This window comes from Lacerta agilis, chromosome 1, assembly GCF_009819535.1.
Source record: "Lacerta agilis isolate rLacAgi1 chromosome 1, rLacAgi1.pri, whole genome shotgun sequence".
In the NCBI taxonomy this organism is placed as follows: Eukaryota; Metazoa; Chordata; class Lepidosauria; order Squamata; family Lacertidae; genus Lacerta; species Lacerta agilis.
The window spans coordinates 133,445,022-133,458,219 of record NC_046312.1 but is presented as its reverse complement, the minus strand read 5'-3'; the positions used below and the strand labels follow the sequence as shown (position 1 = coordinate 133,458,219).

Sequence of the window (13,198 nt, the reverse complement as noted above, 5' to 3'; positions counted from 1 at the left end):
ATTGGGAGATATAGAATGGAAAAAGTGCATTTTCTTCTGTTCTAGTACTAGAACTTTAGCTTATCCAATGAAGTTGAATGTTGGAAAATTCAGACAAAAGCAAGTACTCCTTCACACAGTGTGTAGCAAAATGATGGAATCTGCTCACACAGGATGTACTGTACCGGTAGTAATAACCATCACATTGGACAATGTTAAAAAGATTTTAGAGCAATTCATGCATGATGAAGCTATCAGTGGACACTAGTCCTGGTAGTTGTGTCTTATCTCCAGAACAGGAGAGGTTTTGCCTCTGAATACCAATTACTGAGGAAGATGAAGTGGGAAAATGCTGTAAGGCAGAAGTACCATGCGGCCCTATGGTCACTGGATCAGATTCACTTACTCTTTTTAACCAGGACAGAATCCTTGCTGGGATTGTATCTAGGTTTCTATATATGGAACAATTCCCTTCCCTCATGTTGTGAGCCCATCGTCTGCAGACTGAACTGATACAGGCCAGACAGGTTTGGCACTTGAGTGCAAACTATGGCCAAGTATCTCTTTCTCTCTCACATCTACAGATTACCTGTGAGCCTTTCCCCCTAAGGAAGCCTGACAAATAAAGAGGTTTTGGAGCGGCCTCACCATCATATGAGGTAGTAAAAAATAATAATATTATGATGATTTATTTATATGCCACCCATCTGACTGGGTTGCCCCAGCCACTCTGTGTGGATTCCAAACATTAAAACACAATAAGACATCAAACATTAAAAGGCTTCCCTATACAGGGTTGCCTTCAGATGTCTTCTAAAAGTCAGATATCTGATGGGAGGGTGTTCCACAGGGTGGGCACAACTACTGAGAAGGCCCTTTGCCTGGTTGCCTATAACCTCACTTCTTGCAGTGAGGGAACTGCCCTTGGAACTGGATGTCTGGCTGAGTGATGGGGATGGACACGCTCCTTCAGGTATGCAGGTCCAAATCCATTTAGGGCTTTAAAGATCAACACCAACACTTTGAATTGTGTTTGGAAACATACTGGAAGCCAATGTAGATCCTTTAGGACTGGTGTTATATGGTCCCAGCGGCTGCTCCCAGTCACCAGTTTGGCAGCTGCATTCTGGATTAATTGTAGTTTCCAAGTAACCTTAAAAGATAGCCCCACATAGAGTGCATTGCAGTAGTCCAAGCGGGAGATAACCAGAGCATGTACCACTCTGATGAGACAGTGTGCAGGCAGATAGGGTCTCAGCCTGCGTACCAGATAGAGCTGGTAGACAGCTGCCCTGGACACAGAATTTACCTGTGCCTCCATGGACATCCGTGAGTTCAAAATGACCCCCAGACTGCACACCTGGTCCTTTAGGATAAGGTTACCAGATTTTTTTTCAATGAATCCGGGGACACTTTTCAACTTCAATGGATTTTCTATGGGGACTGATTTGTAAATCTGGGGACTGTGCCTGGGAAACGGAGACGTCTGGTAACCTTATTTTAGGGGCAGAGTTACCACATTTAGGATCAGGGAGTCCCACCCCCTGCCCCTGAGAAAGAGTACCACAGTACCTCAAAGACCACCTCACCCCATATGAACCGACCTGGGCTCCCCCCTTGTGGAATGCTGCTCTCCTCAGGTTCGCCTAGCGCCTTCATTACATATCTTAGGCTCCAGGAAAAACATTCCACTTTTCCCAGGCCTTTGAATAATGAAGCCATCTATGGCCTTTTAAACTGTGGGTGTTGGTGGAGGTAATTGTGTTTGGTTATTACGGTATGTATTTTTGTGTTTTTATATAGTGATGAAGGGTGGTATAGAAATTTAATAAAGAAGCAAACAAATAATAAGGGAAACCTGGGCACAAATATTACATCTCAAGGCAGCCCTGCCTTCACGTAAGTTTTTAACGTTTGATGTTGTATTGTGTTTTAATTTGTTGGGAGCTGCCCAGAGTGGCTGGGGTAACCCCGACAGGTGGGCGGCAGATAAAGAAGACAATTACCGGTATGATGATGACTTTGAGGACACCGCCCACAGGCTGCTGCGCTATGCGGATGGTTTTAAGCGCCGCGAAATCGCAACCAATCGCTCTCTTTCCTCGGGTTTCGATTGTTTCTTCTTGCCAGGGAAAGGGCACCGGGCGGGACGTTTCCTTCTAGGCCGTGTGGGCACCGCAAGGAAGCGCTCCCTCGCGACCCCCGTGAGTCCCATAGCTGTCAACTTTTCCCTTTTCTTGCGAGGAATCCTATTTGGAATAAGGGAATTTCCCTTTAAAAAAAGGAAAAGTTGACAGCTATGCCCGTGACCGGAGGGGAAGAGCTCTCCTCTCAGGCTTCAGCGGCCGCGGGAGAAAGCGGGGAATGTGCGCGTGTGTATGCGCGTTGCGTGCCGGTGCGGAATACCGCGGCATTTACTTATTATTTTACTAAAGTTATATACTGCCGTGATGTCAAAGCCGAAAAGAGATTTATTTTTTTTTAAAACCCAAACCCTGGAAGATCCACTGAAAACTACGCTTCCCAGGAAGCAACGGGCCCCTTCCTGATTCGTCTCTCCCCCCCCGGGGGGGGGGTCTTGGGCCTAGAACCATATGTGGGATCTATAGAAGTGTGGGAGTGTTTACGCGTCTCTGCCTGTGAGGGAGGAGAGCGACGGTTGGGGAGCGTTGAACCGACGCGGGGGCGGAGCTGTCGCGGACGCAGGACTCGCTTCTCGCCGCTTGGTTGTCCGGTTCCGCGGAGGTGGGAGGCGCTTTTGGAGGCTGGTCCGTCGCTGGGTTTTTGCGAGGCGCCGGGCGCGCCACAGTAGCGGCTGCGTGAGGCCCGGCGTCGTCTGTCGTGGGTGCCTGTCCGTTTCTCTTTCTACTGACGGCAGCGGGGCTCGGCGAGGGGCGGGCGGGCGGGCGCCTGCCTGCCTGCCTGCCTTGAGGGTGGTCGCTCGGCCGCTCTGCGGCGGGGACGGTCCGTTGCCGCTCCGCCCCCCCCCGCCCCCGCCATGAACTACCAGCACCTCCAGCAGCAGCAGCAACTGGCCAACTCGGCGGCCATCCGGGCGGAGATCCAGCGCTTCGAGTCGGTGCACCCCAGCATCTACTCCATCTACGAGCTTCTGGAACGGTTGGAGGAGCCGGCTCTGCAGGGCCAGATCCGGGAGCACGTCATCGCCATCGAAGGTGGGTGACGCGGCTGAAGTTGCAGCTGCTTCTGCTGCTGCTGGTGGTGTTTATCTTTCTCTCTCCCCCTCCTCCTGTCTGCCCTGATTCGGAAGGGAGCCCTTCTGCGCTCACCGGAGCGTTAGCCTCACCCCCAAAGAAAGATCGTCGCTGTGCCTCTCCCTCCGCTTTTGACTCTGATTGCAATCCTGCGCACACTGGTAGTTACTTGCGGAGCAAGCCCCGTTGAGTGTAGCGAAACTTGTTTCTGAGTGATGAGTCGCGAGATCGCCCACTGGCCTCTCCCTTGCCTTTATGGTAATGTTGTTGTTCAGTCGTGTCCGACTCTTCGTGACCCCCTGGACCAGAGCACACCAGGCACGCCTGTCTTCCACTGCCTCCCGCAGTTTGGTCAGACTCATGTTGGTAGCCTCGAGAACACTGTCCAGCCATCTCTTCCTCTGTCGTCCCCTTCTCCTTGTGCCCTCCATCTTCCCCAACATCAGGGTCTTTTCCAGTCTTTTCCAGGGTCTTCTCATGAGGTGGCCAAAGTATTGGAGCTCAACTCCTTCCAAGTGAGCACTCAGGGCTGATTTCCTTCAGAATCTTCTTGCAGTCCACTGGACTCTCAAGAGTCCTCTAGCACCATAATTTATGATAATACAAGTACAACAAAAATGTATAGCACTCTTAGTGTGTGCAAAAGCACTCAAGTTGTCCTGATTCTTGCAATAACTGTGTAAGGTATGTCGGTGCCTTCACGTTACTGAGACAGATAGGGGTTGGCCCTAAGGTGAAGAAAGATTAGAGAAGCCAGGGCTTCCTTATTTCAGTTCTCAGGCACTGAACTGCAGTGAGGGGTCAGGTGCTTCCCAGTCAGAGACTGGAAAAGCTCTTTTATTCGCTGTGAGTTCCCCCTGCCTTTTTAATAGAATGCCATGGAGTGTCTTGCTGTGTGGTCTGCATGATGCTGATCTGATAAGCTAGACTGATTCCCTAACTGTTCTATCACATTTGTTTGACGGACCTGTAAAATATTGCAAAGAAATATTTAACAGAACATTTTTTTTAAAAGTTTTCAGGGGAGGGTCTTAAGAAAGAGGCACCTTGGAAATAAATAAATAGTGCTTCTTTAGAAATGCAGCTGCTTCTTGGAAGTGCCAAGTACACATGTAGTGTTTTTATGTTGCATATCAGACATGACCCTGCACACTACAGCCTCTTGAGGCAGACTGTTGCTTGCCTGTCTTACTGTGCAGCCTAGTTAGCAATTCCCTAGAGCAGGGGTCAGCAAACTTTTTCAGCCATGGGGTCCCTCAAACCATGTGGTGGGCCAAACTGTATTTTGGAAAAAAAAAATGAACAAATTCCTATGCCCCACAAATAACCCAGAGATGCATTTTAAATAAAAGGACACATTCTACTCATGGAAAAACACGCTGATTCCCGGACCGTCCACGGGCCGGATTGAGTAGGCGATTGAGCCGCATCTGGCCCACAGGCCTTAGGTTGCCTACCCCTGCCCTAGAGAATTAGTACTGCTCTGCAAAGCCTGTAGGATGTCTTTGGTCCTGGTCAGGTTGCAAAAAGACCAGCTTGAAAGGAGTTATTGGACTATATAAAGGAGCCTTATAGTTTGATGAGTATTTGAAGGTGTGACTGTTCCAATGCCTTTTTTGGTTGTTTGTATTTCTAGTATACCATTTTAGCATATAAGCATTATATAAATAAATGATATTTAATTGTTGCTTTTTAAATAAGAAGGAATGCAAGATACCTCTAACATTAACATGTTTTTTTTTTGTTGCTCTCTCCTATTATAAAGGAGAAGAGGGCAGAGGCTTTGAAGAGTTACTTGCATAGCCATATTGCAGAAGCTTAATTTAATCCTCTGGCCTTTAGACTGAGTAGGTGATATCTACTTGCTGTCTTATGAGGAAGTAGTTCAATTAAACAAAATATTCTTAGAATATAATATTGAATATTAGAATGGGACATGGGTGGCACTGTGGTCTAACCCATAGAGCCTAGGGCTTGCCGATCAGAAGGTTGGCAGTTCAAATCCCTGCGATGGGGTGAGCTCCCATTGTTCAGTTTCAGCTTCTGCCCACCTAGCAGTTCAAAAGCACATCAAAGTGCAAGTAAATAAATAGGTACCACACCAGCGGGAAGGTAAACAGCATTTCTGTGTGCTGCTCTGGTTCGCCAGCTCCCTTGGCCTATAGAGCAAGATGAGCGCCACAACCCCAGAGTCATCTGCGACTGGACCTAATGTTTAGGGGTACCTTTACCTTTACCTTTATTCTTAGAATCATTAAGCTTCCTCTTGTTGGCTGATATGTCAGTGCATTATTGTTAAGGAGTGGTTTATATTCTGTATGGTATTTGTCCTGATTTGTATGGTATGTGGGTTGGATTGAAGTATTCTTGTTGTGAATTTTAATGCATTTTAGTTAATCTAAACTAATTTCCTCTTTACTATTCCCCGTCCTGTCCCGTCACATGATCTGTTGCTTTTATCTGACCATTTCCTCCCTTGAGAGTTATTGGATAAAGTTTATTTGCATAGTCTCACTGTATAACAGAAAACACCCCTGAAGTTCAACTAGTGTGTATTAAAATAAAAAATTAAAAAATTCCTTCCAGTAGCACCTTAGAGACCAACTAAGTTTGTTCTTGGTATGAGTGTGTATTATTACTTATATTTAGAAGTTGGTATGTTTAGTACTTGCTGACTGTAATGTCCCACCTGTTCCTTTGGTTCAGGGTTCCTTCTCAAATCTTTGCATAGCTGCATATGTTTTAGTGTTTTAGTATATGATTTTCATGCATCAATTTGGAATGCAGCAGTACAACCATATTTCTATCACAGTGGCTAGTCACAAACACAAATATGTACAACTTTGAACTTTCACATTCTCAAGTCTGCCTTTTTTACATTTGCCACATGTGATATAAGAATACATGGTAGGTTGTAATCTTTCTGATGTGAACAATGTAGCACCTCATCTTTTTGCTTTGCTTAGTGTTTCAAACCGGTGTTCCTGAATTTGCAAGAAAGAATATGGTTGTTTTTTGTTTCTTTGGGGGAAATTATATGGAGGCATGTTAAAGCGATTGCTGTTGAACTGAAGGGAGCTGTAGGGGTCAGAGTGTTCATCCATTTGTAAATTAAGGAAATAACATTTACGTTACACTGATATTGGATAGCAGTAATAGGCCATAATATTTTGTGTCTGGAAATGCTTTGAAATTTATCTGTTGAAAGTGTTTTAGTATTAGGTACTGTATTGGCTGTTATCAGTGTAGTTTAGCTCACTATACTGTTCATTGGTGGCTAGTTGCAGACTCTTTAGGAAGTTAACAGTAGAGGATAAAGGCTAGCTATCTTGTCCTGTAAGTTACTGGCTGGTGGCAATTTAAACTACCTGAATATAGCAGATATCTGACTTAAACATTTCAACATCATAATGTCTACAAAAGCAAGTATAGAATTGCAGTCTACTTTCCAGTGCCTCAAACTATTATGTTCCTGGTAACTTTAAAAAAAGTTATCTACTTTTATTTGGCAGTTTAGGGAAAATGCATTTTTGTATATATCTTCGGGTAATGATGCCACAGTTAAGGGGGCCTGCCCTTTGCTTTGGATTGATGGCATCTTTGATCTTTTATCAAAAACTGTAGTTCTCCATCCTTGAACTAGTGAGTTGGTTTTTAAAAGTGGAAGCTCATCCTGAAGATAAAGCAGAAATAGCTTTCTGAGTGAGGAAAGGTTTTTCTGCAGTAAATGGAATGCCTTTTTGTTTGTGTAATACACACTATGAACTCCAGAACCACATGGATATTGTTATAGCACAAATTGAAAAGGCTGTCCTGTGATAGCCCACACTTTGGAAAGGGTAAAAGCAATACTTTTGAAGATAAATGATGCCAAGTGCCAGCTTGTCTGTAGGTGAGTATTATTTTCAAACTTCTCCCTATTTTGATTACATTATTTTGGTGTCATAGTGTGAAAAAGTAGAGAAATGATCTTATTTTTAATTCACTAAAATATCACAATTTTCCACTTTTTTCCTTAACTGAAGAGCTTGATAATAATGATAGGTTGAGAAGTCTGTACATAAATATTCTATGTGGAGTAAACACGATGTGTGAATGGAAATATGGAAACTCTTTAAAATGTGATATTAAAAATGTGTCACTGATGTAAACTGTGTATTCATGTGTTTCAAAAATATAAGTAGAAAGTGTCACAGAATTGAAAACAAAATGTGACTAGACACTGTTGTGGCACCCATAACGTAGGTTCCAGAAGCCATGTGACAAACAGCTTTTCTGTCCCAGTTTCTAACACTGCTCTGATGTGATGGAAGAATGGGACAGATTCACGAGGCACTGGGGGCAGCAAAAATACAGTCAAACGCACATGTGGCCCCTGTGCTATAGACCAGACAGAGTTGGAGAGGAGCTGTTTCCATTTTGCTATCCCTGAGATTGCTGTCAGGCATGTAATTTTTCAAAAGTAAAACAAAACCGCATTATTAAAATAGGAATCAACATTGAATAGTTCAAGATAAGCGTTTCAGGAAAAGGAAAGCACCATGTGCTTTGAAAATGATTGCAAATTCAGATACAAAATTAAATAAATAAAGCAACAGCTTTAAAATCACCCATAATATTTTTATTATCTTTAAACTTTAGGCTTTGTGAAATTTCTACATATTATACTGAACTATGCGTGCTAGACAATGCTACCATTCAGTGGATTTGTAACTGGCTGACTGACCGAACCCAAAGGGTACTCATTAACGGCTCCTCTTCATCCTGGAGAGAAGTGACTAGTGGGGTGCCACAGGGTTCTGTCTTGGGCCCAGTCTTATTCAACATCTTTATCAATGACTTGGATGATGGGCTTGAGGGCATCCTGATCAAGTTTACAGATGACACCAAATTGGGAGGGGTGGCTAATACCCCAGAGGACAGGATCACACTTCAAAATGACCTTAACAGATTAGAGAACTGGGCCAAAGCAAACAAGATGAATTTTAACAGGGAGAAATGTAAAGTACTACACTTGGGCAAAAATAAAATAAAAATGAAAGGCACAAATACAGGATGGGTGACACCTTGCTTGAGAGCAGTACATGTGAAAAGGATCTAGGAGTCTTGGTAGACCATAAACTTGACATGAGTCAACAGTGTGATGCAGCAGCTAAAAAAGCCAATACAATTCTGGGCTGCATCAATAGGAGTATAGCGTCTAGATCAAGGGAAGTAATAGTACCACAGATGTATTCCGCTCTGGTCAGACCTCACCTGGAATACTGTGTCCAGTTCTGGGCCCACAGTTCAAGAAGGATACTGACAAGCTGGAACGTGTCCAGAGGAGGGCAACCAAAATGGTCAAAGGCCTGGAAACGATGCCTTATGAGGAACAGCTTAGGGAGCTGGGTATGTTTAGCCTGGAGAAGAGAAGGTGAAGGGGTGATTATGATAGCCATGTTTCAAATATATAAAAGGACGCCATTAGAGGAGGGAGAAAGTTTGTTTTCTGCTGCTCCAGAGAAGTGGACACGGGGCCATGGATTCAAACTACAAGAAAGAAGATTCCACCTAAACATTAGGAAGAACTTCCTGACAGTGAGAGCTGGTTTACAGTGGAATTTGCTGCCAAGGAGTGTGGTGGAATCTCCTTCTTTGGAGGTCTTTAAGCGGAGGCTTGACAGCCATCTGTCAGGAATGCTTTGATGGTGTTTCCCTGCTTGGCAGGGGGTTGGACTGGATGGCCCTTGTGGTCTCTTCCAACTCTATGATTCTATGATCCCAAAGAGAGTTTACTATTTAATATATTGATGCACACAAATATTAGTATATTAAAGTGCAGCACTGACTGTTAATAGGCTTTGTGACAGAAAACTGCAACAGCTGCAGCAGCTCACTAGTAACTAAACCTTTGAGATTACTCCAGAATAGAATCCAGAATAAATTCATTGTTTAAAATACTCTATATACAGCATGTAAATTGTTGTTGTTGTTGTTGTTGTGTTGTTGTTGTTCAGTCGTGTCCGACTCTTCGTGACCCCCATGGACCAGAGCACGCCAGGCACGCCTATCCTTCACTGCCTCTCGCAGTTTGGCCAAACGCATGTTAGTAGCTTCGAGAACACTGTCCAACAGGCATGTAAATTAGAGGCATATAAATTATTATAATAATTGTTGTTGTTATGTATTAGAGAAATAACCAATCTCAAATTGTTAAAAGGCCAGTTATATTCAATAGAAAACACAGTTGTTACCATTGTTGAACATTCACGTTGAATTCAAAATAATATTCACAGCACACCTGAGTGCTAAATTTAAGAAAATTATTCCAGAGTGTACTGATGTGAGGCAGTAGTAGATTCAGATATCAAGAAAGACTATTTTCCTTGGCTGCAAAAAAAGAGAGAAAGGACAATCACATCGCAATACCTCTAACCATTACAATATCAATACTGCAATAATTCCAAAGCAGTGTCTACCATATCCATGTACACTCACTTGATATTCTAGATGAATGTCTGTCATACATACCGGTACACCCCCTACCCTGCACCCCAAACCACTGAAAACCCAACATGAGGAGAAGGAGATGTAGCAGCAGCAGAGTAGAGAGCAAGTAATTGCCCCATGACAACTAATTATCCGTGGGGCTAAGTATATAGTTTCTCACTTCTTGAATGCTGGAAGTCCTATACTTGTACAAGACCACAAAATATATGAAGCCGAACCATTTGCTTTATTTTTATACATGGTTATGTTAAGCTACATAAAGTTTATCATGAAGATTTTCCTAAGCCAGGAGGATATCATTACTGCATGTAGGCAGTAATGCATATAGGCCAGGAGGAAAACAAGCCGCTAGAATTTCTGCCATCATTGTTTCTGAACTCAGCACAGGTGGAGCAAACACTTGTCAAGGTCAACCAAGACATAATGCTTACATGCACTTCTAGCCAGGCTTGCTCCCAAGTCAGATTAAAAAAAAAAAAAAAGTATGGGTATTTTTAGATATTACTAGGTGAACTCAAGATTTACTCAGTTGACTATAGAAAATGTAGTTTCTGCTGAATAAACTGCAGCCTGGCAGTTAAGATGCCACAAGAACAGAGCTGTCAACTTTCCCCCTTTTTTTACATTGGGAAATGGCACTGGAATAAGGGAATTTCCCGCAAAAAAAGGGAAGTTGACAGCTATGCACAAGAATACTGTAGTATTTTTTTGTACTTATTTTGCCATTTAGATAGTGCTAGCATATATTATAGAGAGGGCAGCACTTTAAAAGCCAGGAGAATGCGGAGTAAATGAACAGGAAGGTACTCTGATGCAGGGTTCAAAATTAGCCGCATGCCAGGTGCATTTTGTGACTGGGGATTGGTAGATTGTGAGCACTTCGAGAAGTCTTGGTGCCGTCCCCACCCAGCATGCAAGTGAGATTGCTGGCAGCTCCCTTCTCTTACTGCTTTGTGTCCCCCCCCCCATGAGATCGCTGACTGTTGCCTTCCAAGTGCTGCTTTGCCTCCTTCCGCAAACTGTAAGTTCAAATTCAAGCACCACATTTTACTGACACATACACACATATGCCTGTATTTGTAAATATTAATTATTCAAATGACTATTTTGGCCACTATTGCAGGGGCTGACCCCATTTAGGTTTGTGTGTCAAATTAAGAATTCTTAGTTAAACATCTGGCTAGTTCAGATGACAACCTTGAGCTAGGTTAAGAACTATGAGAACTGAAAGAAGAAAAGTAAAATTTATCCAGGGACAGTCCACATATATATTGGCCTATTCTTACCTTTTTTCCCCTAATGGTGACATGGACCATTCATAACGTAAGAATCTTCTTCCCAACTGTGAGCAGGGTGGGGGGGGGGGAGGTGAACACAAGCGACAACAGTTAACTATAACAGTGTTCACTGCTCCTGCTCAGGCTGCACAGTAAAAACCATTTTGGTTTCTGAAATTCATTCTCATTGTGCAGATAAAATATAACTGATAGAATTCTACAGAGTAATCTACTTTCAGGAAGTTCATGGAAAGATTGTTTCCCATCCCTTCTTCCTGCCCACTGCAGTCATCTGTGCCTTTTCAAGAAGAAGAAGAGAAGAGTTTGGATTTGATATCCCGCTTTATCACTACCCAAGGAGTCTCAAAGCGGCTCACAATCTCCTTTCCCTTCCTCCCTCACAACAAACACTCTGTGAGGGTGAGTGGGGGCATGTGGGGAGGACAGGAAACTTCTTCCATGCACTTTAAGAACCTTTCCCAAGCCTCTTGAAGTTTTCCCATTCTTCCATCCACCAGAGCACCTCCCTGTTCCTTGCAGTTGCGGTACACACATCACACACTCTTGGGATGTGTCTCTTTGGTTGCTGTTGAAGATGAGACTACCACATTCTTAAAATGTTCTTGCTGTTCAGTAGATATTGATGAATCATATGGTAGACGTATTTCAGTTATGCCTTAAAAAAAATGTGAAGGGTGTGGGGCTAGTTCTTGACCTTGAGGTAAAAGGTGCATTTTAAGATGACAGAAGTGCTGTGCATTTGTCCCAGCATTGTAATAATCTGGTGAAAAAGAGGAGAAATAATATCTGAAGCCATGATTTACCTCTAGATAACCAATGTGCAGGGACGCGGGTGGCGCTGTGGGTTAAACCACAGAGCCTGGGGCTTGCTGATCGAATTGTCGGCCGGTTCGAATCCCCACAACGGGGTGAGCTCCCATTGCTCAGTCCCAGCTCCTGGCCGCCTGGCAGTTTGAAAGCACGTCAAAAGTGCAAGTAGATAAATAGGTACCGCTCCAGCAGGAAGGTAAACGGTATTTCCGTGCGCTGCTCTGGTTTGCCAGAAGCGGCTTAGTCATGCTGGACACATGACCCAGAAGCTGTATGCCAGCTCCCTCAGCCAGTAATGCGAGATGAGCGCCGCAACCCCAGAGTCGGACACGACTGGACCTAATGGTCAGGGGTCCCTTTACCTTTACCTTTAACCAATTGTACTCTGCTACAACTTCAAATAGATTTTTATTCACTGATGCCACTGTGACATAATACCAAGTTCTTTATTACTGACACACAGATAACAAATAAGGTAGTGCTAAATTTAAAACTACTGTAGTCGAAAGAAAATAAAAAAAATTCCTTCCAGTAGCACCTTAGAGACCAACTAAGTTTGTTATTAGTATGAGCTTTCGTGTGCATGCACACTTCTTCAGATACCATGTAGCTCCATTAGCTGCATTCAGGTTGAGACTGTGAAACACTTTATTTACACTTGAAAAAAAGCCAACTGCTTAAGTTTAAAGAATCACTTTTATTTAAGTTTTGCACTTTACATGCTATATAGATAAGTTGGTTTACTGTACTTTTCCATGTAGAAGACAATATTTCCCCCCAAATTTTTAAAGTTTAAAATTGGGGGTTGTCTTATACATGGAATGTTGCAATTAAATATATAAATAAATACATGCCGCCATCCATATTCTTTTCCCCCAGCCTCCCCTCACTATTGGCTTCACGACAAACCCTGGTCTGGTACTCCCCCCACCAGCAGCCCCCACTCAGGACATTGTCCCTTCCACCCATTTCCCTCAGCCGCCCCCTGGCTACCCAGACCCCCCCCCCATTCCCCAAGCGCAATCACTCAGGCAGCTCTGGCAGTCGTAGCTCCTTGCAGCGGTGGAGGAATCCGCTCTGGTGCCTAGGGACGGGGAGCACCGCGGGGCCTCTGGAGTCTGCCTGCCTCCTCCCACTCAGCCACCCTACAGCTGGGGGGGGGGGAGGCAGTGGGCGGGCCGTTTGGGCCCAATGGGCAGAGTGCAGTTTGCTCCCCTGGATGTTTGAGAGTGGAGCAGAAAAAGCAATTTGACTTTGCAGCATACAAATTCCCCCTTAAAGGGTTCTTTAGCTATGATTCTTGCAAGTGAACAAAGACTTGCAAGTGATACAACTAGTTAATTAGTACAGTGGTACCTCTGGTTACGTACTTAATTCGTTCCGGAGGTCCGTTCTTAACCTGAA

The 13,198-nt window shown here is 44.0% G+C and overlaps 1 protein-coding gene across 1 annotated transcript in view; it reads left to right on the top strand.

Moving 5' to 3' along the window:
- Positions 1 to 2,937: 2,937 nt before the first annotated feature.
- Positions 2,938 to 13,198, top strand: part of AGAP1 (ArfGAP with GTPase domain, ankyrin repeat and PH domain 1) — a 372,692-nt gene continuing 362,431 nt past the window's right edge. The window contains 1 exon segment of the mRNA XM_033172415.1: positions 2,938 to 3,155. Within this exon segment, the coding sequence (XP_033028306.1) occupies positions 2,978 to 3,155 (178 nt within the window). The 5' untranslated portion in view covers positions 2,938 to 2,977.